The 23,567-nt window shown below is 41.2% G+C and overlaps 5 protein-coding genes across 9 annotated transcripts in view; 2 read left to right on the forward strand and 3 right to left on the reverse strand.

Moving 5' to 3' along the window:
• Positions 1–1,673, reverse strand: part of prim2 (DNA primase subunit 2) — a 36,721-nt gene extending 35,048 nt beyond the window's left edge. The window contains exon 1 of the mRNA XM_041947627.1: positions 1,592–1,673. The gene's annotated coding sequence lies outside the window, so the exon portion shown is untranslated. The remainder of the gene's footprint in view (positions 1–1,591) is intronic.
• On the forward strand, positions 958–8,647 carry rab23 (RAB23, member RAS oncogene family). Of its 3 annotated transcripts, XM_041947629.1 has the most exons (8): positions 958–1,196; positions 1,293–1,396; positions 3,565–3,758; positions 4,190–4,275; positions 4,557–4,713; positions 4,868–4,950; positions 5,050–5,142; positions 5,240–8,647. In XM_041947629.1, the coding sequence occupies exons 3-8, from the start codon at positions 3,604–3,606 to the stop codon at positions 5,371–5,373; spliced, it is 708 nt and encodes a 235-aa protein (XP_041803563.1). In that variant the 5' UTR covers positions 958–1,196; positions 1,293–1,396; positions 3,565–3,603; the 3' UTR covers positions 5,374–8,647. The 3 variants fall into 3 exon arrangements, with proteins under 3 accessions (XP_041803563.1, XP_041803562.1, XP_041803564.1); XM_041947628.1 differs by having other exon boundaries at positions 958–1,396; XM_041947630.1 differs by having other exon boundaries at positions 958–1,396; positions 3,569–3,758.
• Positions 8,648–9,773: 1,126 nt separating this feature from the next.
• bag2 (BCL2 associated athanogene 2) lies at positions 9,774–12,299 on the reverse strand. Its single transcript, XM_041947966.1, has 3 exons — positions 12,065–12,299; positions 11,646–11,755; positions 9,774–10,704 (listed from the first exon to the last, which is right to left on the reverse strand). The coding sequence occupies exons 1-3, from the start codon at positions 12,184–12,186 to the stop codon at positions 10,310–10,312; spliced, it is 627 nt and encodes a 208-aa protein (XP_041803900.1). The 5' UTR covers positions 12,187–12,299; the 3' UTR covers positions 9,774–10,309.
• Positions 12,300–12,654: 355 nt separating this feature from the next.
• On the reverse strand, positions 12,655–21,168 carry znf451 (zinc finger protein 451). 3 transcript variants are annotated; one of them, XM_041947610.1, is made up of 13 exons: positions 21,094–21,168; positions 19,875–19,935; positions 19,511–19,594; positions 19,301–19,414; positions 18,122–18,233; positions 17,675–17,825; positions 17,441–17,567; positions 17,194–17,353; positions 16,690–16,837; positions 15,083–16,584; positions 14,923–14,994; positions 14,198–14,251; positions 12,655–13,894 (listed from the first exon to the last, which is right to left on the reverse strand). In XM_041947610.1, the coding sequence occupies exons 2-13, from the start codon at positions 19,929–19,931 to the stop codon at positions 13,854–13,856; spliced, it is 2,622 nt and encodes an 873-aa protein (XP_041803544.1). In that variant the 5' UTR covers positions 19,932–19,935; positions 21,094–21,168; the 3' UTR covers positions 12,655–13,853. The 3 variants fall into 3 exon arrangements, with proteins under 3 accessions (XP_041803544.1, XP_041803546.1, XP_041803545.1); XM_041947612.1 differs by having other exon boundaries at positions 21,098–21,151; XM_041947611.1 differs by lacking the exon at positions 21,094–21,168 and adding an exon at positions 20,403–20,459.
• A 2,032-nt stretch (positions 21,169–23,200) lies between these two features.
• dst (dystonin) overlaps positions 23,201–23,567 on the forward strand; it is a 103,171-nt gene continuing 102,804 nt past the window's right edge. Inside the window, exon 1 of the mRNA XM_041947072.1 lies at positions 23,201–23,381. Coding sequence (XP_041803006.1) covers positions 23,201–23,381 — 181 coding nt within the window. The remainder of the gene's footprint in view (positions 23,382–23,567) is intronic.

Consider the following 23,567-nt stretch of genomic DNA (forward strand, 5'->3'; position numbering starts at 1 on the left):
TTTTAATGTCTCTTCTTTCTGTCCAGAGAGGCCCTGTATGAACCAGCTCACAAACTAATGTTGTCAGTGAAGTAAATACAACATCAAAATAATCAGTAAACACCTCATCCATTAAAAAAATGTTCAAGCTACAAAGGGAGAAATAAAAGTGATGTCCAGTACCTTGTTTGAGTGCCGGGACCTATTTATTTCCACACAGTGTATTTATGCTCACCTTAGTACAGCTCAGTCCATCGATCTTAAGTTTTTCTCTGAATAGTTTGTTCTTTTACAAATGCTGCCTGCAACACTGACACTCTGACACAGTCAAAAGCGGTTTGCTTCCTTAGTGTCACCATACTTCTATCTCCTAATAAGTACTGTACTGTATGAAGTGTTTCACATGAAACTTCAAATGAGATTAAGTTTGTCTATATGAGTTTGTAACTATTAAATTCAGTATATGTACATCTGTCATATGTTGCCACCCCTCAAAAATGCCTGCCCCCTTCTTGCCACCCCATAAATATTTTTCTAGATCCGCCCCTGGAGGTGTGGTCATACAGGACTGAACAGCACATTATTTAAAAAAGTAAAACACAATATATAAGAATGTGACTTTTCCGGACAAACTTCAGAGCATGTTATGACTCATTGTAAAAGATAAAAAGCTGAGAAAAGAGACCTGATTAAGAGATCAAATTAAACTTTGATTTAACCCTAAGTGATACTTTGATGAATCTTGTCTATTTTTGCTTGATTATCTGAGGAGAACAAATGGTTCCGAGGATGTGATAGTTTTATTAAAACCTTGAGTGCTGCTGCACACGCCATACCAGTTGGTGGCAGTAATGCGTTGTTTCGTTATTTGCCAATGGCCAAAAGACATCAAGAAGAAGAAAAAGAACACGACGAAGAAGAAGAAAAGGAAAAAGACGAAGAAGAAGAAGACGAAGACGCCTATTTAAAATTGTGCACTCTTTGGGTCTGCTGCCTAGCAACAGACATTAGCGAGCTAGCCAGTTGCCTGGCTAGCTACTCTCATGCGCAATGTAGTTAGCTGGAACATAGGCTCGCGGATAGGTAGCTATACGTTTTCATCCCGTAAATGTCACAGCTTTGACCCAGTTATCGACGTTAATTAAACTTTGTCTGTTGTCTTAAAGCGGAGAACAATCTGTCTGTGCCGTCGGTAGCTAGATATCATTAACTTGAGGGTAAGGTTCGTTTCTCTGTGAAAAGTGGCTAACCTTAGCTAAGTTACGTTAACTTAACCATAGCAGCAGAGTCACACTCGTCTCTTCTTGCCACAGTCAAGAGCAGGGAGGGAGCAGTAGATATGTGATTTGGGGTTAACCGGCTGGTTAGCTCATCTAATGTTGGCGGACACCAGATGAGCTGCAACGCGATTTTATTGGTAAGGAATTGCTCACTCTGTGGGTTTGCTATTTTTCATCCTTCCTCAGCAGCACAGTTTCCTTCAGTCAGCTTTAACATACTGTACCAGCAGCCGCTTGGTGCCTGAGGACCCTCCTGCCAGCTGTTCAACAGGTCACATCGTGACAAAGGCAAGAGAATAAAGGAAATAAAGCAAAATGAAAAGTTTACTTACGCTCAATAGTTGATTCCCCTCACAGCGTTTGGAAATAATCCCTTCCAACAGCAACAGGAAAGCTGAACACAAAGGAGCAGTTGCTATACATTAGCTATATTTGTATTCTCTCTGTACCCTATTGGCTTTAACCGTGCCTTGCCTTGAGGGCTGAGCAAAATAAGTCTGTGAAGATGACTCACTGTCTAGGATGGGAGGTGTATTATGTTCTTATACTAAACAAAGTTAATTTATATGGCCATTCTCTCTTATGTCTTTAAGGTATGTCTAGTGTGAACAGGGTAATGTTGAACTATCATGTATAGAATAGTTATCTGTGCAAGTATGGAAAATGATGTGGAGTTGATGGTAATGGGGAATCAAACTGAAGCTGTCATTTTCAGATGGCACTCTCGGGTCCTACAGAAATTATTGTGGGAGAAGTGTGATTATACCTTGTATTGTACTGTACCACACTTTGTGTAGAAAATTATAAACCATATTTACAGTAATAGACAGTCATGTATCATTACTAATTCATTGCCCAAACATATTTCTGATATTCTTAGTATTTTAATTTCAGATACACAAAAATAAATTAAGATTTCAGTCATTGGGTGTTAGGAAACTTTCTAAAGCTAGTGGTCAACTCTTTTCCAAGAGAAGAGTTGACCTCACTTTGAGGTTGACCTCACTTTGACTCGAACACATTTAACACATCACACAGAAATGATTAAACTGAGAGATCAGGGGACTGCTAATGTGTAACTTGGCTTGTGAAAAAAGATGAAAGAAAGACAGGGTCTTGAGTTTTCTTTTAACACAAGTTAGATCAGTTTAAGTGATTGCAGTAACTCAAGTATACATTTGGCTGTAAACTAAAGTAAAATTTATATCGAAAGAAAATAAAATTTATATCGAAAGAGTGTACAAATAAAGTGTACAAATAAACTGTGTTTTGCCTGCATGTTATAACAACTGCTGCGCCATGCAGCTCAATTATAGTTGATGAATAATATCTTCGACTGCAATATTATGACACACATTATGAGTCAAATCCAGACTGGCTGTTGAACACCACAGTCACACAGTAGGTTGTCAGTGTCCACTGGGAACAGCTTTCCCACAATATGTTGTTTAGCATTGCACTCAGCAGCTACACACATATAACTGTGCAAGAGTTGCCAGTTGCTATGTGGAGTCTGCTGCTCTCCGTGCTAATGGAAGAATAAACACATTGATGGGTCGCTCCATACACTTCCTTGTAAAATTTACAACAGTGAGTTCTATGTGAGCACATTCAATAGTTAAACGACAATTCCAGTCAGAGCTCATTAGTAGAGTGCACGCCCTCCCCCAAATTAATTCTTGTGGTAGCATTTAGTGCTGAAACCAATTACATTCCAAATTTACCAAGCTATAAAAAAATTTCATTTTATGCTTTTGGAGTTTTGACTGTTGGCCAAACAGAAGAAGCAGTTGCCGTAGGCTCTGATCATTTGAGAATTTGACATTTGTTGCAGCTTTAGTGACTTGAAATAAAAAGATACCTGTATCATCTACATTTTTGATTGTAGAAGAAGTAAGTTGTATGTTATCCCCAGATCTGGCTGATTTCTGTGTTAGTATGTTATTTAATAAAAGCTGACAATTTACAGCCCCCCACCTTTATGTAACCAATTTAATCAGAACTACTTCTGGGTGGGAATAGTCCTGAGATAGCATGTTTCAAAATGACAGGATGTAACCACTAATCTGTGATACAGTAATGACATAGATCAGGTATGCTAAATCATTTTACCAGAGCGCAATGTATTTTTTCACTAACAGAGGGCAGAAAGTTGATTCTATACCAACACAGCAATATAACTAATCATGATACAGAAAAGTTGCATACATGTTGCTTTTTCTGCAGGATTCATTGTATTTAACGGTGTTCATTTCAAACTTTGACCCGGTACATGTGTACATGTCGCATTGCTGAAATTACCCAGGCAGAGTGGAATTGACAAAACCAGCCTGACGTCAACACCATGTTGGAGGAGGACATGGAAGTGGCCATCAAGGTGGTCGTGGTCGGCAATGGAGCTGTTGGCAAGTCTAGTATGATCCAACGTTACTGCAAGGGTGTCTTCACTAAGGACTACAAAAAGACCATCGGAGTGGACTTTCTGGAAAGGCAGATACTGTAAGCAACTTCTCTCTCTATGAATAACAGCTTACATTTCATGTTATGGCAGGGCTGTGGGATTCCACAGTCCACCAGCAAAGAATTATTTTTAGTCCACGATAATGAAGATCCATAAGATGCTGATGGATTAATATTGAATCCTTATGTCAGTGACGTTTAGGAGTGACCAGGAAAACCTCTTTTTGTCTAACAAATGTGTATAATGTACATTAAAGTACTCTTATTTTGTAATCAAAACGCAGTGAAAACACACTTATTTTCTAAGAATTAATTTACTGAGGAAACAGTTTGGTAAAAAGTGGGGGTACAGATCTTTCAAGTGTAGATTTGGCCAACATTTATGGGTACAAGAGAAAAAACAGTGTGACATGCTTGGCAGGATGTTGTTATGCACAACATTTTCCCTCATGACCTGCTCATTGTTTTAGTGTAAATGACGAAGAGGTCAGACTCATGCTGTGGGACACTGCTGGTCAGGAGGAGTTTGACGCTATTACCAAGGCCTACTACCGTGGTAAGACCCCGCCACTGTGACAAATGTGACACAGCTGCTTTTCACCTCCTTGACCTCTGAGGTTAAGTTTTTATTCATCACAGATTTTATGGTTGACTGCCAGCGCGGCATTCAACCAAAACACATGCACTGTGCACTCCAGCGGGACTGTTCTGAAGTTTGACCCAGTGTTTTTCCAATATCAGTTATGTTTCATATTTGTATCAGAATAGATTCGGTCATTTTTTAAAGAACAAGCTGCTTAACAGCATGAACTGTTGGTGTGCTCTCTTGCATTCCAGGTGCTCAAGCATGTGTTCTAGTCTTCTCTACCACAGACAGGGAGTCATTTCAGGCTATTGACAGCTGGAGGGAGAAGGTGGAGGCAGAGGTCGGAGATATTCCCACAGTTCTAGTGCAGAACAAAATTGACCTGCTGGAAGAGACCGTTATAAAAAAGTAAGTAATGGTTTTGAGTATGCAAAAATTACACTGGAACAGTAAAACAGTTGAATGTTAAGGACAAGTGGTCATGATAGTGTGAATTGTAATGAAAGCAGTGTAACTTGCCACGAATTCAACACATTTTGTATTTTCTTCACTTGCGTTGCAGCGAGGAGGCAGAAGCTTTGGCTAAAAGGCTGAAGCTGCGATTTTATCGAGCTTCAGTAAAAGAGGACCTTAATGTCAATGAGGGTGAGTTACTGAAAATGTGGACAACTGGTCTTATGCAAGTGAAACAGGCTCACTGTAGATGTTACCATCGTAACATATCTGACGGTTCTTTCTTTTTAGTATTTAAGTACTTAGCTGAGAAGTATCTTCAGCGGCTCAAACAGCAAACAGCGGAGGAGACAGAGGTGGTCCATACAACAAGCAATAAAATAGGTAAGGAATCTATCTGGACAGCACTTTTTATGCTACGTTTACATTTTTTTTTTCTTTCGTGGGGTAACATTACTCATAAATTGTGTTTTTTCCAAAGGTGTTTTTAATACCACAAGTAGTAATGTGTGCAACCAGAGCTCCAGCAACGGCAGAGAAATCATCACTTTGCGACCTAACAAACAAAGAACCAAGAAAAATAAAAATCCTTTTGGAAGCTGCAGCCTACTCTAGATAGACATTTCATTTTAGTGACTTGACTGACTATTGTTTCTGAGACTAGGTCATTGTTGTATTTTGTGGGGGTAGCCACATGTAGAGACCAAAGCCCATACAGATTGGGAAAAATACTGCTCTATACTACTTTTAATAACCAGATGTTTAATCTGAATGCTATGTTGCTGTCCACACATTTATAGTTGACTTTCCTTTGATTCAGCGTTGGACCTCCATCAGTGATATGTGCACAAAGCCTCTCAGAAAAGGGATGGTTTGGGTTTTTTGAAGTGGGGTTGTACGAGGTACTTTTAATGAGTAGATGGAGATTGGCACGCTTCCAGTTTGGAGAAGCAGCAGGAGCACCAGTGTAGGATTGCATGGGTCCAGACCTTTAATTTCACCCACTCCACCGACTTGACAGTTTCTTCTAGCAACATGACACGAAACAGTGGTTTCTGGTCTGAAAAAGCAGATGATCCAGTGAGCGCAGCGGGGGACTAATGATTAGCCACTCAGCGGCATGGGCGGGAATAGCGGCATTGTCATGCTGTTGTCAAGTTGTGTGCCAGATCCAAGGAGGAGTGATAACAACATTGGCCATCGCCGTAGAAAAGATAGACGCTGCTATCAGGGCTGTTCTTCACTGGATATTATGGTTTGTTTTTACCTCGCTCCGTTCCACTCTTAAAATCCCAGCAAAATCAGCATGTTGTAGATAATATTCATTAATGTAGAATTAAAATGATTTTAGACTGAAGTGGATACTTTGGTCTCGAGCGCCTGGTTAAGGAAAATTGAACCTCTCTCCCCCACATAATTTGGTTAGAGTGGAGGCAATGTCAGACTGTAGATGGAAACGGAGTGTAATGGGAAAAGAAAGGACTGTTTGATGGTAAGGCAAAGCAATGATAATGTTCTAAATATAGCCCTCACTTCACAGATACTTTGATTTTTTCCTCTTAAGTGGGACTTTTTTTTTTTTTTGTCAGCTAAAATATGTTTTTCTGCTGCTCCCGTCCACAGCAGTACATTAGCTTCCTACACCTGTACACCGCTTCTCTAAACTGGAGGCGTGCTGACCTCCATCTACACTACTGCTGCTTACTGTGGATAAGCACCTCATACACCGTCACTTCACAAAACCAGAAATATCTCGTGAATTTATCGAAACCCCAAAAAACAAGACGGTTTTTACAGTCACATTCCTGTTTTTAACATTTCAGATGTCCAGTATATTTGCATGTATTGTAAAAGATACACAGATTATTTTGTACCATATTTTTATAGTCTGTCAACAGAATATGGTTCAAACTATACTGTTTATCGTGGACAAAACTACGGAATCCAGAGTTGATTCTCTGTGCAGAAGTATTTTTGTACGAATCGCAGCAGTGTTGAGTGATATTTTCACTGAAGTGTTGACATAGTGCCAAATTTCCTCTTTCTGAGCTGTAGTGAAACTAATACTGCAGCGATATGGATGTAACATGAAATTAGTACAATGTGCTCCTATGTATAACCAAATATCAATAACTATTGACACAGAATAGTTCTCTATATGTCTGTGTACACTCTACTATCTATATTATTTGTTAACCAAACGGTAAGACTTCACAAAGTCTGACTTTGTGATGTAGAACACAAGCTGAATTAATGGTACTCTGCTCTATGAGTGTTTGTCCCTCCACTCACAATCAGTTGCAGCACTATGTTTTTGATTGCAGTTGTTGACATTTAACATATTTTGCATTTAATTTCTTTAACTTTGGTACAGCTTTGAGTAACAGATAGGTCAGCCTCAGAGTGAAGGAGTTTCAGTACTTACTATATAATCAGATTTCACAATATTTCTGACATTTTCAGACACTAAACAAACAAACTCAATTCTGTTTTTGTGTTGGCTTCTGTAGTACCTAATCAGTTACCACTTTTTAAATCTCACTCTGCTCCTTCTTGATGGAAAAAGAGAGGAGGAGTGAAAGTTGGAAATACGAAAAGCTCGCTGCTCGGTGGTGTCTGTCCCTGTTTAAGCTCTCTGAAGGGACGAGAAGCTGACCACCAGGCCCAGATATTTTGCTTGTGTGCCTGAATATGGAGGAAAATTCACTTTCTTCTTATTACATGAGGGTACTCCAAAAAGATGTCCCACACTAATACACTTAGCTGTGGATCATGTGTTACTGCCTTGTCTGTATCAAGCCTTTTAATTTTTCTTTGTCGAACTCATTTAATGAAAGACGAGGGTTTACCACGCACAAAGATGAGTGTATGTGGTGACGTGGAAAAGTCTTAAATCTCCTGTGTGAAATTATGATCACTTCCCTATTAGTTGTTACAATTCTAAGTGTTTTACATGGGATTACGATACATCTGGGAATAAATGTGCAAGCACGTTTTTGTCTTTTTAAAAAGTTCCCAGATCTCTGTTCTCACATTCAAATGAACTTGAATCTCAAGAAGTTCAGATGGGACTGAACTCATTCATAGTCTGAAAATAAAAACTGGTGCTTAAAATGTAGACAAATCACGTGAGAACTCCAAGGCACCCGTTTTTTTAACAGTGAAAATGCCTTTATTGTCATGTGTGATCCAAAAGCTCATTTCAGCATCAAGCCTTCATCGAGTGCTTAAAATATGTTCGGGTTATACCTTCGGCACCAGGATTGTGTCACATTTCAAGCGTTCTCATTTAGTGGTATGTAAACAGTGCTATTCTGAGAAAAAAAGAAAGCGTGGATTAACCGTGCATGCAAGCCTTTTTTCCACATCAGTGAATGTCCAACCATGGTTGCAATGCCACAATGCCTTGTCCGCGTTTACATGCTCCACCAGTAAGCATTTTAATCCCATCCCTACTCTTGCTGTTTGTTTTGAATTGCCTGCAAAGTAAATGTGTAAATAACGATTTCTTGAGCTTTCTCTTATTTGTAACATTGTGTTTACTTTGCCTTTTTGCTTTTTGACTGAATGGAGTTAGTGCACTTTATCATTAAGATGGCATATAATCCGAAAGAACCACGAGTTAAAACTAACCATACTTATGTGCTGTCACTCAGGTGTTGTAATGATCTTTGTGTTTTACTGTTACTCTGCTCTTTCACACATTTAGATAGACAAACCAGCACATGTTTGCATTCAATCAGACAAAAACAACTCTGTTGGATCTTTGTTTTAACAGTTAAAGATGTATCACAGTTTGAAATGTGCCACACAGCTGCGCACCTGATGTTCTGTTTGGGGGGGATTGATGGTAATCTGACATAAATAAACCTTTACTTTTTTTCTTGGGCATCCAGTGTGTAATTTTTTTATCCTCTGCCACTATAATCTTTTTTTACAATCCAGAAGTGTGTGTGTTTTTGTCTGAGTTTGGTCAGAGCTAACAATGTCAGTGGTGACTCGAGATAATCTCATAAGTGTAAACTGTCTTCACATAAAATGTAAGATTGATGTGGAGGTTCAGTCTTAACTTCAAATAATCTTGACCCAAAGTCCACTTACGGGCTTTTCCCAGAGCTTTCAACCACATCGCTCTTTTCCTATCAGATGGGAGTTTGCTCAAACTCCATCCACTGAGGAAGAACATGCGATGGATTGAGAGTGCCTGAAAAAGTCAGTAAGTGGACCTTTAGTTACGACTTAATGGTCAAACGTATCATAATGTTTCTGCTGCCCTGTGAAGGCAGAGTGCAGTGACTAGAGAAGCTGTGAAGTTGACTGTTAACTGTGTGACAGAGGCTGAAATGCTTTTATTTGAAATCTTTTTAGGCTGTTTTTCCCCCCAAAATCAAAGCTACAGTAGGAGTTCAGCTTTCCCTCTCCATCGTGAATTGATTTGGCTGCTGTTTTATTTAATTATGTGCAATAACAAACTGAAAACAAACAAATTCAAAATAGATGTTTTTCATTGACAGATAACAGCCAAGTGCTGCAATACTAATACTCAATTTTGGCTTGTAGGTACATTTGTAGTTAATGCAAATTTAAAAAGCTGCCTCCATGAAAATGCACATTTGTATGATATAACAGTTTTAATATGGTTAAAACATACAGTTTGTAACTCAACTTTGACTAAATGTGTAATGTAGTCACTGTTTTTTTGCCTTTGTAGGGCAGTGTAGCTGCCTGGCATGTGACTGTAGCACTATGCTACTATTGCCTTGTAGACATTGTTTTATCTGTAGCTTCATCCTGTTCAGTAAATCATTTGCTAGGTCTCCATTTTTAAAATACCATTGATGCCAGCAGGATACAGTCTAACAGAATAACTAAATGTACCTGTTTGATCTGCTGTATTTGTGTATAGATCTATGAGCTAGAAACAGCTTGGCCACTGATAAAAGAAATACTGATGATTTCCATCAATGAGAGCATCATGCCACCCTTCACATATTCAAAGTCAATGTGCTTTTTATTTACTTTTTTGATACATAGTCAAACATAAAAACAGCTTTGTGCAAACATGAACTATACCCCACTGCCTGGTGTGGTCTGTGCTGCCTTCACACAAAGAGGTAGTGTTTACACATCCAGAATCCTTACAGAGTGCCTGACTGGAAAGGTAAGACGAGGCAACAGAAAAAAGATTTTCCAACAAACTGCGACCAAACGTCCAATGGAGCACGACGCCATTGTACTTTTTTTCTGTTTTAAGTGCATATGTGAACACACACAGTGTACTGGGTATACACAGAAACAATCCATTTTAAGTAGGTCAGTGTAAATGCAATCGTTCAAAGGTAAAAGTAGCTCATGCTTAGAAATCACTGTAACGTTCCTTCATGGAGAATGATGGTGTTTACTGTGTTTTGGCCCTAAGGTTCAGTATCACTTCAACTTTTCCCATAAGGACTTGTTTGCTGCTACATGTAGGTCTTTCTAAAAGTTAGTACAACAGTTCTTGGTGAGGTTAGTGGAATTAAAGACACACTCAATGTTTCGATGTCGAGTCTTATGGACAGCCATTGGCTTTCGGGACCTCCAGTTTTTGGTGGTCCATGATCTTGATGTTCTTGTCAGCATTTTCAACGTTCCTCAGCAGAGTCTCCAGCCTGCGCTTGATCTTCTTCTGGTCCTCCAGAGCACAGCTGATCACTATGGCCTGAAACTTCTGATCGATGGGGACGGGCGGGGCCTCGGTCACACAGGCGGCGTGCAGGGCCTGCAGCCGCTGCCGGCCGCTGGCCAAGTCATCCAGCAGCTTTTTCACTATTTCGTCAATTATGGACGTGGCCTTGTGCAACGCCTCCTCCTGCTCCGAGTTCCTGATTGTTCCGACGGAGATCTCCACAGACAGCGTGCGGCCCATGAGACGGTTTGCAGTTAACTCTAACTCTTCTCTCTCCCCTGGGAAACAGTAAACGACAGAAATCAATGCTGCATCTTTTAAGGACAAAACACACTGACTATACAGTGGTGGACACAATAATACAAATACCTATGCAGTTTGTTGTGAGTGGTTCACACATTGGCTCAGTGTCACCTGGCAGCATGCTGTCTCTATATTAGATATAGAGGCTGTATTCAGCCTCTATATCTAATATAGTGTAAGGTTCACAGTGGTGGAATTTATAGCAGGGTTACTGCACTAGATTGTACTTGACTACACATATAATTTCCAAATAGCTGTGTGGACAGTAAATGGTAAATGGACTGTATTTATGTAGCGCTTTTCTAGTCTGACACACCTGCATTCACCCATTCACACAAATGTAGCTAGGCCACCTGCTCATTATGAGCATTAACACACTCACACACTGATGCACAGCAGGGGTTCAGTATCTTGTCCAAGAATACGTTCACATGTAGGCTGTAGATCGAACCGCTGACCTCCTGAGCCACAGTCATCCCTGAGTACTGTAGTCAGGGAATAGTGGCTACTCTATTGATGTAAGGCGGACATACTTAATTTGGGAAATGAGGAAATTGAGAGCTGTGTAATTGATACATACAATAATTTCCATGTAATCCTATAACATATAGTATTGGTGACTAGGAGGACAACAAACTCTGTCCTTGGGCTCATGCAAACTTTTATCTTGGCTTGGGTGTGGTGAAAAACTATCATGTTGCCTCACTCCTTTTTAAATCCCCTGAGGTTCTTCAAGAACAACACCCAACCAGAGCTCAGCATCCAAAGCATAACCTCACTGGCTCGCAGCGTTACAGAGAAATGAGAGCAGCTACAAAGAAAAGGTGGATAACAGACAGGCCGGAGCGCCACACAGTCGAGCAAAGTGGATGAGAGGTTGTGCATGAGGTGAAGTGGTGGGAGTCAGCAGCCTCACCAGCGCAGACGTTGCGCATTTCTTGTCCGCTCTGTATGGACTGAATCGCCTCCAGGATGCACTCCCTTTCCTGCTCCATGGCCGATGCTGCTTCGCGTAAAGTCTCCACCCTGACGGAGAGAGGCGACACATGAGCTCAACCACCCATTCACAACCATGGTGCCTCACTGAAAACACACAGGCGGGACTAATTTCCAATCCATAAACCGAGTGTTTATTAATAAAACAATCATAATAATTAGTATATTCCCACAAACCTTTATTAATCGAGATGCGCTGCACTTCTAACCGGCGCAACAAACACTTCCTCCCTCTTCTAGTTATTATGATATAATATTATAAAAGCCATGAGCAGCCAAACAGTACAGTCAGGATAAAACAGGCCATCAGGTGGCCACACATGCTGAGGCCTCATGTACCTCACTTCCAGCTGATCCAAACTCTCCAGAAGTCGTCCGGAGCGATCGGCCATGGACAGCGTCCTGCTGAACTTGGCGCAGGGAGCATCGCTCATTTTCGCCTGTATTTTCGCTTGAGCCATGGTGGTGAATGATTATTGTTATTAGAATTGTTATTATAATGATCCGCCCTGGAGAGAAGTCCGTCCCGTGTGCGGCCAGCAGTGCGGGCTGTCCAGCTGACACTGCCGCGGCTCCTCCGCCTGCTGCTGCGCTCCGGGGACAACATTTCCTAACATGGGCTGCAACTTCCTTCACCCGCTCCTCACAGAAGCTTCCCGAGGAGCCCAGAACAGAGGTTCCCAATGTCTGGTCCGCGGACCCCCGAGAGGTCACTGACACAGGGTCCCCAGAAATACTCATTGTCAGATATGTAAATATAACTGCTTTGACAGTTGTAACTTATCTGTAGGTGAGTTTTTTTTCAGCCTATTGCAGTGCTCATTATTACCATTTGGGGAACATTGATTCAGACTGGACTTTAGATGGTTGGTTTCATTTTAACTGTTTAATCTTTAACATCAAAGAACAAAAACTAATGCGAGGGCAAAGGCATCTGACATGAGAGCAGCAAACTGTAATACAGAGCTAGAAATGACAAATGATAATGAGGAAAAAGAAGAGTGTGCACTGTGTGATGTGTGTGGGCACATATGTACATGCACCTGTTCAAATCTGACTAGACAATCTAGACAAATGCTTCAGGGTGCTTAAGATTTTAGTGCCACAAAACTTCCATCAGCTGCGAGACCTAAAATTACATTTTTCTGTCAGTTCTTTAACCTGCTCTTGAAACATTTTGGAGATGATGCTGATTTCCATTGATGACAAGAATATTATACAGATTGTGTATTTTGTGTATGTTGAATAAATCACCCAGATCTCTCTGCCATGTTCTGCATGTCATCTTAAAGGTTCTGTAAAGGTCTTTACATGTAAATGAGAATTATAAGGATTTCCTCACCAGTAGGTGAGACAAACCATTCAATCTTAGAGGTGACTTCACCTCTGAAATGGTCATTAGATGGTAGTTGGCAAATTCTACAACCAGGAGGAGCCAATCCCAATTAACTTGTTCCTTGATTACAGAAACACTCACTGTTTACAACCTGGACTACTATCTGAAACAGTTTTAGTATATGGGACAGTTTTCTCCATCATCTGACTGACCTGTGATCAAACTTTGGCAAAGCAGCACAAAACACATTTGAATGTCAATTTGCAGTGAGAATCCACTTTAAGAGGAATCTGTCAGTCACCCACTAATGATTTTGAAGACGACATGAGGAAACTAACACAGATCAGGACATACATGACAGGAATGACTGAAACTTCTCTACATACAAAGGGTGGCTCCACTTTTTATGGTGCAGACAATACGCTGGATTTCAAGTCTGCAATGAAATCAGAGATACAGCTCGCACTGTGGTCACAAGTTCGGCCATGGCATTCTGCAGTGTCATCGATGCCATCTATAGCACGTGTCGAAACGCCAAGTGTTGAGTCTGCACAACAGGAGTCGGTGTATAAATCTACAGCCACAAACCAGCATCCAGAAAATATGGGGTCTGCCAACTTCACTATGATCTGTGATCATGCCCTAAGATGACTTTTTAACATGAAGTTTGAAAATGATTAAAAACACACAAAATAGCAGCTAACATTTATTTAATACATTCTGAACACAAATACCTGGTACAAAACTCAATATAATGTCTGATCGACATCGTGTCACAGCAAAATGAACACTTCAAAACTCCAGAAGACTTCTTTTAAGAGCCTCTTCCAACTCTGTCAAACAGAAACATGCAGAAAATAAGTGACACTATGACCAAATTAAACACTACAACACCATCACTACGCTGGGAAAAACATATATTAACCTATAGCATTATATACACTGTATATATATACACTCATTAAATTGTTTTCTTGTACCAATTATTATGATTTTATGAGAAAGTGAACAGTTTTTCCGAAAACTGCATCCTATTTTCTCACTAATAAGACCAACTAACTGGAATATATTTGTGATCTTCACAAATCAGTCGAAGCCTAAAGGCTGCAAAGATTACTAGATGCTAAACCACATACCTGCTGACTCCCTTACGTCTTCTGCACTCACAGACATCTCGTCATCTGATTCATCTGTAACAGAACATAATAAATGAGCAGCTTATATGTTAAAATCAGTATCAAGATACTGAAAGGTTCAATGTGTATGAACTGACCACCTGTCGAAGGTCGCAACAAACAAATAGGGGGAAACGAAGTAACACCTGCTCACTATACTTTTTGCTGTGACTATCTTTGGCTGTAGCTACTGGCTGCAGTTAGCTAGTTAGCTCAGGTAGCTGTTCAGCTAGCAGCCCTATTAACTGAATGACCTGACTGAGAGCTCGGAGCATTGGAGGATTGTTGGCGTTTACACTGTGGGTAACGGAACCAGGCTCAAGCCTCCCAGTGGGCGAGGCTGGATCAAGACCAAACACAGCCTCTGAGACCTACGAAGGCCAGTCTGATGATGGGGAACACGGTAATGTGTCATACATGTATATACTGTATATGGAAGGGATTTCATAACTTTCAACTTGGAGATTGCAGAGTACAGTTGACCCATTGTATAAAGAATATTACTACATGTGGGGCACAGTTTGTTTGCAAATCACTAAATGTGCATCACATTGTTTTTATTTATATTTTACAGTGTCCCAACTTTTTTGGAGTCCGGGTTGTTTATGTAAATGGCTACACTCTGCATATGCTTGCTTATTTTATTTATGTGCGTGTGTGGTGGTTGTGTGTTGGTCACCGCATACTTTTGCATGCTTCACTCTCTTTGTTGGTCTGGTCAATGTTCAAAAACTTCACCAGAGTCTCATCTTCGATCTCTGAAATGACAGGATAAAAACAGGATTAAATAATGAAATGCTGCATGCAAATGCAGAAAATAAATGGCAGAGAATTTCAGTGATTTACCATTGGGGTCTGGTTTGATCTCCACAGCACTGATTATTTTTACAGTGGTGGGTTCTGCTTCCATGTCTTTCCTGCAGATCCTGGAGCTCATGCAAGGTTCCAGTGTACAGTGCCGAGAGTGATAGTGTTTATGGAAACTTGGTACACCCGTATAACTCTCCTGGCAAGCTTTGCATTCCACATCAAAGGTCATGTTCAAGTTCAAAGCTGGGTGTTTCGTGTGAACATGAGTCTTCATCTGTGCGTAGGAGGGTGCAGATACTCCACATGGAGCACACACATACTGACATTTTCCTTCAGCGGACAGATCCCTCATGCATTGTGTATATGTAGCCTTCATTTCCTCTTTGCTCTTTCCTGGACCCATGCATGGACATGTCAGCTGACCGGTGCTCTCGGCAACGGCAGGCTGAACGACGTCGCCGCCGTCCACACAGTAGTAGTCCTTACTGTGAAGACTCTTGTAGTGCTCCAAGAACTCGCCCTCAGATTCAAACTGCATGCTGTCGCAGAGGCCGCAGAAGTGGGAGCTCTTGACCTGCCCGCCGTGCTCGTTCATGCAATGCCTGCGTACGGTGGACTCTTTAAAGAACTTCTGAGGGCAGTGTCCGCAGATGAATCTCTGATAGCTGTGGCTGCTCACGTCACTGCAGTGTTTGTGGACGTCCTCTTCTGAGTCAAAGACGTCCTCGCACATCCTGCACATCCATGTCTGCTCTGCTTTTGAGGAGCATGTCTCTACCGTGTTCTGCAGGACTGTGGACTTCGTGAATTGTGAATGCAGGGTGCTGGTGGACGGCTTGGCGTCGATGACAGCGGCGAGCTCCTCGGGTACTTCTTGTTCAGTGAAGTAGGTGTGTCCACTGTGATCTTCTGACACATGTGACAGGATATCTTCGTACCGAGGCATTTCCACTTTGCACTTGCGGCAGTAGAAGAGGAAGTTGGAGAGGTGAGCTCCTCCGTGAAAGCGACTCATATGCAGGCGGGTAATTGAGGACTCTCCCATGTGTTTGCCGCACACGCCACACTGATGGAAAATCTGGTTGACAGCCAAGAGATGCTTACTGGCTGCAGCTTCCTCTGAGAAGTGTAGACCACACTCGCAGTACCATGCTGTTGTTGTGTTCCTGCCAGTGCTGCCATTCACACTCGGGCTTAGCCTCTGCCGTTTGTCTGACAATTCTTCGCAATGGCTCCTCTTCCTGTGTCTCTTTTGAAAAGATGTTTGGAGGCCAGTGGACTGTCTATTGCCCTGTGCCTCTCTAGCCCTCTGTGTGTGTTGAATGTCACCAAACCTGCAGTACTGAAGGACTGCTTTCTCCATTGTCCGGTTGACCTCCACGTCGTGCCGGGTCGATTCTTTGTGACTCTCAATTTCAGCTTGGCTGAGGAAGATTTTACAGCAGAGGGTGCACTGTCCTCGCACCTGCAGCTGTTTCATTACCTGCACGATTGTTTTATCGGCCTTGGCCACCGCACAGCCCTGTCTGCAGTGCACACTACGAAAGGAAAACAAGGAAAAAGGAAAGGAAAAAATCGTTTCCATTAAACATCTGGACAATTGCTGTGTATGGATACTGAATATATCACAATAAAAAACTTACTTAAAGTGAGCTTGAGCTGCCTGATGTGAGGTTAGTACTTTGTGACATAAAGAGCATCGGACAGCGAACGATGCGTCCTTGCACAAAGTGATGAGACGATTCTTCACATATTCTGGGACAGGAACTGGCATTGCTCTTCCTCTGGTTTCTTTAAGAAGAGAAAGGTAAAAATTTCACACAAAGTTGCTCATCTAATACCTCCCCAGTGCTTTCTTGAAGACAGTCTAAGAAATTAAGCCTAAAATGACAACCAAGTCATTTAGAATATTCCCCTTTGGAAACTTGCATATACAAATCAATCATGTGTATACAAAATATGTACTCGATGGTAAGAACACACATTTGTCAATTAGGAAATCCCTACAATTGAACAGATTAAATAGAAAATTGTTAACTATTACTGTTTAATAACTATATTTCTACTACCCTGTTCTCATTAATGCTGTAAGTTTGGATAGGACAGGTTTTAATGAAAATGTATAGAAAATGTTAAGGCAATACTACCATTCATGGCGAGTGACTCTGCGAAGTGGTTTTTGGCTGACATGTGCTGAAGACACTCATCGCGGAGGTTGAAGAAGAGGTAGCAGGCAGGGCAGGCAAAACACACAATCCGCTGATAAGTCTGAGTGGCGCTGTGACCATCAGGACTAGATGAGGACAGCTGGTAATCAAAACAACATTATTCAACACACGTTTCTTCTCAAAAGAATGATCAAACATCGCAGAGTCAGAAAAAAACTGCATTAACCTTAGAGGCAAGATGGTTCCTCCATGCTTCCTTAGTCTGAAAATGTTGACCACAGGCGGCGCAGGCAAAGAGCTCAGATGGACATCCTTTAAGACTGATGGTTGGGTCACAGGGGGAGTGATCGAACCTGCACACAAGATTTTATTTTTTTTTTTGCAAAATATGCCATGTTAGTACTCAGGGAGATGGTTCAAAGATATTACACCTTCACTGAAATGAATGGACAAGGATTACCTTTTTAAGTGCCCATCGAGGAGGGATGCATTGTCATAAACTCGACCACAGTTTATCACTGGACAGGTGTGCCTGGTTGAACTATTTATGGGGAAAGGAGCAGATCTGCGCCTTCCTCCAGAACGAGCACTGATCACTCCAGGTTTAACACCTAAATAAACACAAAGGTAAAGTAAAGTTAAAATTCTCCAACACATAGTAGCACTGGGGCACTGTCTCATTTGAATGCCTGTATCGCTTATGACAAAACAACGTTTTAATCATCCCGCTGACAAAAGTGGATCATTGCAACAGCATGAAATCGTATACTGGTATACATTTAAAACAGCACATGACAGAAAAAATGCTTTTAAAGTTGTTCTACTGGCTTGGTTCAACCCAAACCTGACAGGTTTACAAGTGACAGTGATTATGTAACAGATTTCTGAATCAGATCAAAAAATGTACCTGGCATCTTTAACCACATGTCTACACAGCGCTTTGCTTCTTGATTTATTCCATTTGTAGAGCTACAAGCCAGCTCCTGCTGTCCATGAGCTTTTTGTAAGATTTGCTTCTCCTGAAAAAAGACACACAATAAGATAACAGCACGTATTCTGCCATCTTTTTTACACTTATTATATGACAGATGTCAGGGAAGGTGACAGTGCTTAATATTGGTTCTCTAAGTGTCAAACAGTATAATGCTGACATTCTTGCAGCAAAAACGTCAAACTTTTGCTGGCCCGTATTCTTAAATGGAACAGTTTGTTTCTTTTCTTTGTCATTTATAATAGTAAATGAAGTCTTTAGGTTTTGGACTGTTGGCTGGACAAAAGAAGCAATTTGAAAACGTCACTTTGGGCTCCAGGAAACTGTGATGAGCATTTTTGACAATTTACATTTAATGACATTTAATAAATGAAAATTATTAATAAATTAATTGTGAAAATAACAGGCAGATTAATTGACGATGAAAATAATCATTAGTTCGAACCATAATGCTGTACAGAGTAAACACACCACTGTTCATTGTGGTGATGTGGATTGCCACAGTTGTTTGTGTGCTATTCATTCTGCCCACACGGTGGCACTGTTGCTCCTACAACTGGTCTTACTTGACCCCTTTAACCAACCAGGCACACCAAGAAAACTTCTACTGAGAATTTAAAGTTATATTTACTCTTTGCACGAAACAAATACAAATAACAGCTGACTATGGAGTTGTTAACAACGTTTCACCAGCACAAAAGCTACAAACTGGACTCTGCTTTCCACAGCTAGGGATACAAACACGTTTTTGCAGATGGTTCATAAATAAAATATTATCTATTGATATTATTGCAGCACTCTTGAGGTGATCTTCACATTTTGAGTCAAGGGAGATCATAATGCAAAAGACATTATTACCACAACTTTTCTTTGCCAGTGAAGATGTTGCGCTTGATAAATGTTCATGTTTGCATCAAAACACTAGCAGCATACAGCTTTCTCACTAGTTCCAGAAATTTTAAAAGTAGGGACTTTAAAGTATGCATTACAACCATTTTTTGCCCTTTATGTTATTTCGTATTTGAAGGAAAAGTGCAAAAATGCAAAATGAAGAAACAGACTGAAGACAGTGGTCTGCCATTGAAACAACCTTACCTTGAATGCTCTACATTTATTTGCCCTTTCCTTTTTTTCCAGAGCCACCTGATGTGCTAGTCTGTCCAGTGTAGATGTAACACGCGCTTTATGGCAATTGATTTTATCTTCAATCTACAGGAGAGTAAACATCACAAGAATTTAAAAAATATATATACAGACAAGTACTCACACTATTTAAGAAAAAAATGGTTCTATTTAGAAACTCACCGTGTCTGCCAATGATGAACACCCCTCATCCTCACTATCACTCAGTAGATCAATACATTCCAATACCGGTCTGACAGGGCCCTCCTGAAGCAAGCGACACCATGTCATTTAATGCCATAAAACACTGCTACATCTCTGGTTTATTATTAATTTTAAAATGGCCATGAAAAGGTGAGGTGATCCATATTACAATCATCAGCTACAGTCATACAAGGAAATTCAGTCTGATTATCAGGCTGGATCAAGGTGTTGTTGCACAATTAGTCTAGTGAATGTCAGCTGACAGAAAGTAAGCAACTGCAACTGATCCCATCCTTTCAAGCGATCGATTTTTTTAAACAGATAAAGTAAACACGTGACTTACTGACACAAACTGCACCTCTTCCACCTCATCCTCGTCTGCTTCAATTGGAGAAGACATTTATCTGAGGAGAAACAAACTGATGTAACTTCTGAAGCTGCAGCCCTGACTTTGAGCATGCATGTAATGGACCGGGAGGGGGCGTGTACTAGTCAGTATTAAAAGACAGCCACAGTCAGGCCTGCTGGCTCGAGATCAGTCAAAATTGAGACACAATCCGTAGCTGTTTTCTTCGACAGGCTCCTTAACAGTTAACTTGTGGTTTAGCTAACAATGGACGACACAGCGACATACGTTAGTATAGTTTAGCTGCATAAGACTTGGACAGAAAGAAGTCACTGTGACAGGGGGCTACCCGAGTATACGTTGGTTCAAATCAGGTCTGCTATTATCGTAACGTATGTAGTTTTGCTCAGAGGACGCGTTGAAATGTTTTAATATCAATCGGAAGGCAGTTATTTTACTCAGCAACCGTTCAGGATACGTTGCATCAATTTGAGACGTGCGTAAACTAACAAAACCCCGACTTACTCCGATGTAAGGCAGGTCAGTTCCATTAAACTCAAAAAATGTAAAATCCAACATGGGCCGTAATTTCTTCGTCGCCTACCCATCACAGCGCTTCTGTTTAGTGCTGCCGCCGATGGGTGGAAGCTAAATTGCAACAGACCCTGCGCTTAAAACACGGCGTGGTTGCAAAACAGCTCTCGACCACAAGTGGCAGCACTGAGAACCGGAAGGCTGAACAGCACTCTAACCGTCCAGCGAAGAAGAAGTTACGCGCCACAGTGGAAATTATATGGGATGTACCCACAGTCTATATTGCTTTTAAAGGTAAAAAAAAGCACATAGCAGCACTTCATCGTTGCACGTCCGAAGTTCCTACTTGACACACACCTGACCACGACGTGACAACCACCTTAATCTGTGGCTAATAAATCCACCTGCCTGGTTCTTGGGTTTGTATGACCAATCATCGTCTTTTCGTCAACTTCATAAAGGAAATCTTGAAATGGGTGCTTCACCCCGACGGCAGTCCAGGACGTCCCCAAAAGTCCGCCGGGTACTGGGTAAGCTAACGTTAGCTCTGACGTTTGCTGTTGCAACGGCTTTAAGTTACCTCACTTAACTACTGCAAGGAGCTAGTGAAAGTTGGCTTTTGGTTGGCGCTACTCAAATATGGTTGAAATGAGCAGGTGAATGAAACTGAGCATCGCATTACCTACTGTTTATTCTGTGGACTCCTCAGTTGACAGAGTGGTAGCTAGCTGGCAACAGCACTCCCAAATCAAAACAGCTAATCTGGTCTGCAACGTCATGTGTAACTGAAGCGCTCCTTTTTAGGACGGAGTGTGCCGTGCGGACGGGGTTACCGGTTGAACAATTGCGAGAACAAACTCCGCTCGTGTCTTCATACCTTGTCCGGACCAATAAGTACTGCTGTCACAAACGATCGCTCTATTAATATTTCTTCCACTCTGAATATCTCTACATAGGTTGTAGCCAGTTACCACCGTGCAGCTACGAACTTGATTGTAGAAGTACTCAGGCATGAGATTGTTAAATATGGTCATAGCAGCAGAAGCCTGGAGCCTTGCAAATACATTGCATATACATTGCGATGTATATTAGACAGTACAAACATGAGCAACATATTTAGTAGCGATACGTTATATACTCATCATATTGAACGCGACACTGGTTTGATGATCACATACAATGATATCTACGGTACATTATGTGTAACTTCTGTGCTACAAAAATGTGTGTCCATGCTAGAGAAAAAAACTATGTGCAGTATCCAACCCAAGCTTCTCTCATCAGGATTTAGAGTCTTCTTGGACTATGGCTGAAACTCGTGAACATAAGACGAGCAGGTCAGAACACACCGAAATGACAAGGATTCAAACCAGGACCCCTAAAAGAAGCCGTGCTAAGCTAACAGCGATGCTGCCCCATGCAGGTGTCCAGTTTCTTACAAAAATGTGAGTACCCAAATGATACTAGCATTTGTGGAAGCTTGTATATTTCCATGCATGATATGCAATATCATGCATGGAAAATAGTACACATCTCTTACAGAAAGAGAAGACATATACCATATTTATTGTAAATAATACATGTTGACAAAGTCAAAACTCACCACTCCAGGGACTAAGGATAGTGGGTGTAGTGTGATTCAGATTATAAGGCCAAATCTGTGGTATTGGGCTATTTAAATACAACTGAACTGACATGTTTACATGCAAATATATCTTGATGGAATATCATACGTTTATTATACTTAGTAATACTACAGAAGTCAACATGTGGTATATAAGAAGAAACCATGTGCAAACATTCCAGTAATTTATAACATGTAACAAATAACATGTAACAAATGTACATTTTTACATTATGTAAAATTTATTGACACATGCAATGTATGGTGTATTGGTTTATTGCATATACGGACACATCTTGACCTACACAAGCAATATGGCTGTCATGGTATCATATCATATATCATATGCATGCATGTTAACATACTATACGTACTAGTCATGTTTGCGTCTGGGCTGTTTCTCTGGATGCCTTTTTAAATTTGGAAATAAAACTATTGTTCTCCTCTCACACTTTGCTTTCCTGAGTTTTCATCTGACTGAAGAGATAAAAAAAAATGCTCTAAATTATATTGGTTGATCCAAAACTTACATAACCCATGGTGGATTATGATTAGAGTTGGTTTCTATTTTTCTCCCTCATCCTGAAAGTGTCTGTGCATAGCATCTGTCTCATTTGAAGGCCTGTCGGTACATCAGGGTACATTTCACAGGGATGCTAAGCCTATACAGCAAAATATACTCGAACAATACCAGGCACGTTGCAATAATAACAAATAGTAGTACTATTGTAGGCATGTCATGTAATGGAAATGCAACATATATTCCCAGTAAACTATCCCACTGAACTGTTGACCTTCACAGACACACACATATTAGACTTAGTGCTATTGTTAGTAGTATTGCAGCATTATCCTTTTGGGCAGCAGACTTTGCAGCAGATTACTGCGATGCTCAGATGAATCTGCTGACTCTCCCTGCCCCTGGTAGAAAAAAATAAATAAATAAAACTTGCGTCTCTGCTGAGTCATGCACTGTCTCACAATAATGATATCAATAGTCTGGACCGTCTACTTTGAACCTATGCGCTTTTCCGCGGCTTGCCTTGCGATGCTTCACGTATGTCAGTCAGCGTCTTTATTCTCATCTTGAGCTCTGAGCGACGTAGCGGCAGCAGAGGAGCCGGCTGTCTGAGGCTGCGGGATCTGTCCTACATCTCGCCTTATGATGATTGCTGCGGCGTTTTTGGTCCTGCTAAGGCCGTACAGTATTCAATGTGTGCTGCTATTACTGCTGCTTTTGCTCGGGACGATAGCGACGATTTTGTTTTTCTGCTGCTGGCATCGCAGGCTTCGTAATGGAAAACATCCTATAAAATCTGTGCTCTCCGGACGCACCAAGAGCCGCGGTGAGTATAGCGCAGGCCAGCCGCATCTCCGCATCCCCGCGGCTCGCTTTCGTGCGGTGCATGTTCTGAACGTGTTCTTATATCTGTTTAATCTGTTGTAGCAGGCAGTGAAGTCAGTAGCCTGTCCACATCTGCAGTGTGGGCTGTGGGAGAAATCACACACACGCTCATGTAGGCGTTGATGTG

Source organism: Chelmon rostratus, chromosome 11 (genome assembly GCF_017976325.1).
Source record: "Chelmon rostratus isolate fCheRos1 chromosome 11, fCheRos1.pri, whole genome shotgun sequence".
Taxonomy (NCBI): Eukaryota; Metazoa; Chordata; class Actinopteri; order Chaetodontiformes; family Chaetodontidae; genus Chelmon; species Chelmon rostratus.

What these genes read in the sequence shown, in the direction of transcription:
- rab23 (XM_041947628.1), top strand. Translation starts at nt 3,604, where the DNA reads ATGTTGGAGGAGGACATGGAAGTGGCCATCAAGGTGGTCGTGGTCGGC. An exon ending in GGACCTTAATGTCAATGAGG is followed by an intron (nt 4,951 to 5,049) that starts GTGAGTTACTGA and finishes CTTTCTTTTTAG; the next exon opens with TATTTAAGTACTTAGCTGAG. An exon ending in TACAACAAGCAATAAAATAG is followed by an intron (nt 5,143 to 5,239) that starts GTAAGGAATCTA and finishes TTTTTTCCAAAG; the next exon opens with GTGTTTTTAATACCACAAGT.
- znf451 (XM_041947610.1), bottom strand. Translation starts at nt 19,931, where the DNA reads ATGTCTTCTCCAATTGAAGCAGACGAGGATGAGGTGGAAGAGGTGCAG. An exon ending in GCAGCTCAAGCTCACTTTAA is followed by an intron (nt 16,585 to 16,689) that starts GTAAGTTTTTTA and finishes TTCCTTTCGTAG; the next exon opens with TGTGCACTGCAGACAGGGCT. An exon ending in AGACGTAAGGGAGTCAGCAG is followed by an intron (nt 13,895 to 14,197) that starts GTATGTGGTTTA and finishes TCTGTTTGACAG; the next exon opens with AGTTGGAAGAGGCTCTTAAA.
- bag2 (XM_041947966.1), bottom strand. Translation starts at nt 12,186, where the DNA reads ATGGCTCAAGCGAAAATACAGGCGAAAATGAGCGATGCTCCCTGCGCC. An exon ending in TTGGATCAGCTGGAAGTGAG is followed by an intron (nt 11,756 to 12,064) that starts GTACATGAGGCC and finishes TCTCTCCGTCAG; the next exon opens with GGTGGAGACTTTACGCGAAG. An exon ending in AATGCGCAACGTCTGCGCTG is followed by an intron (nt 10,705 to 11,645) that starts GTGAGGCTGCTG and finishes ACTGTTTCCCAG; the next exon opens with GGGAGAGAGAAGAGTTAGAG.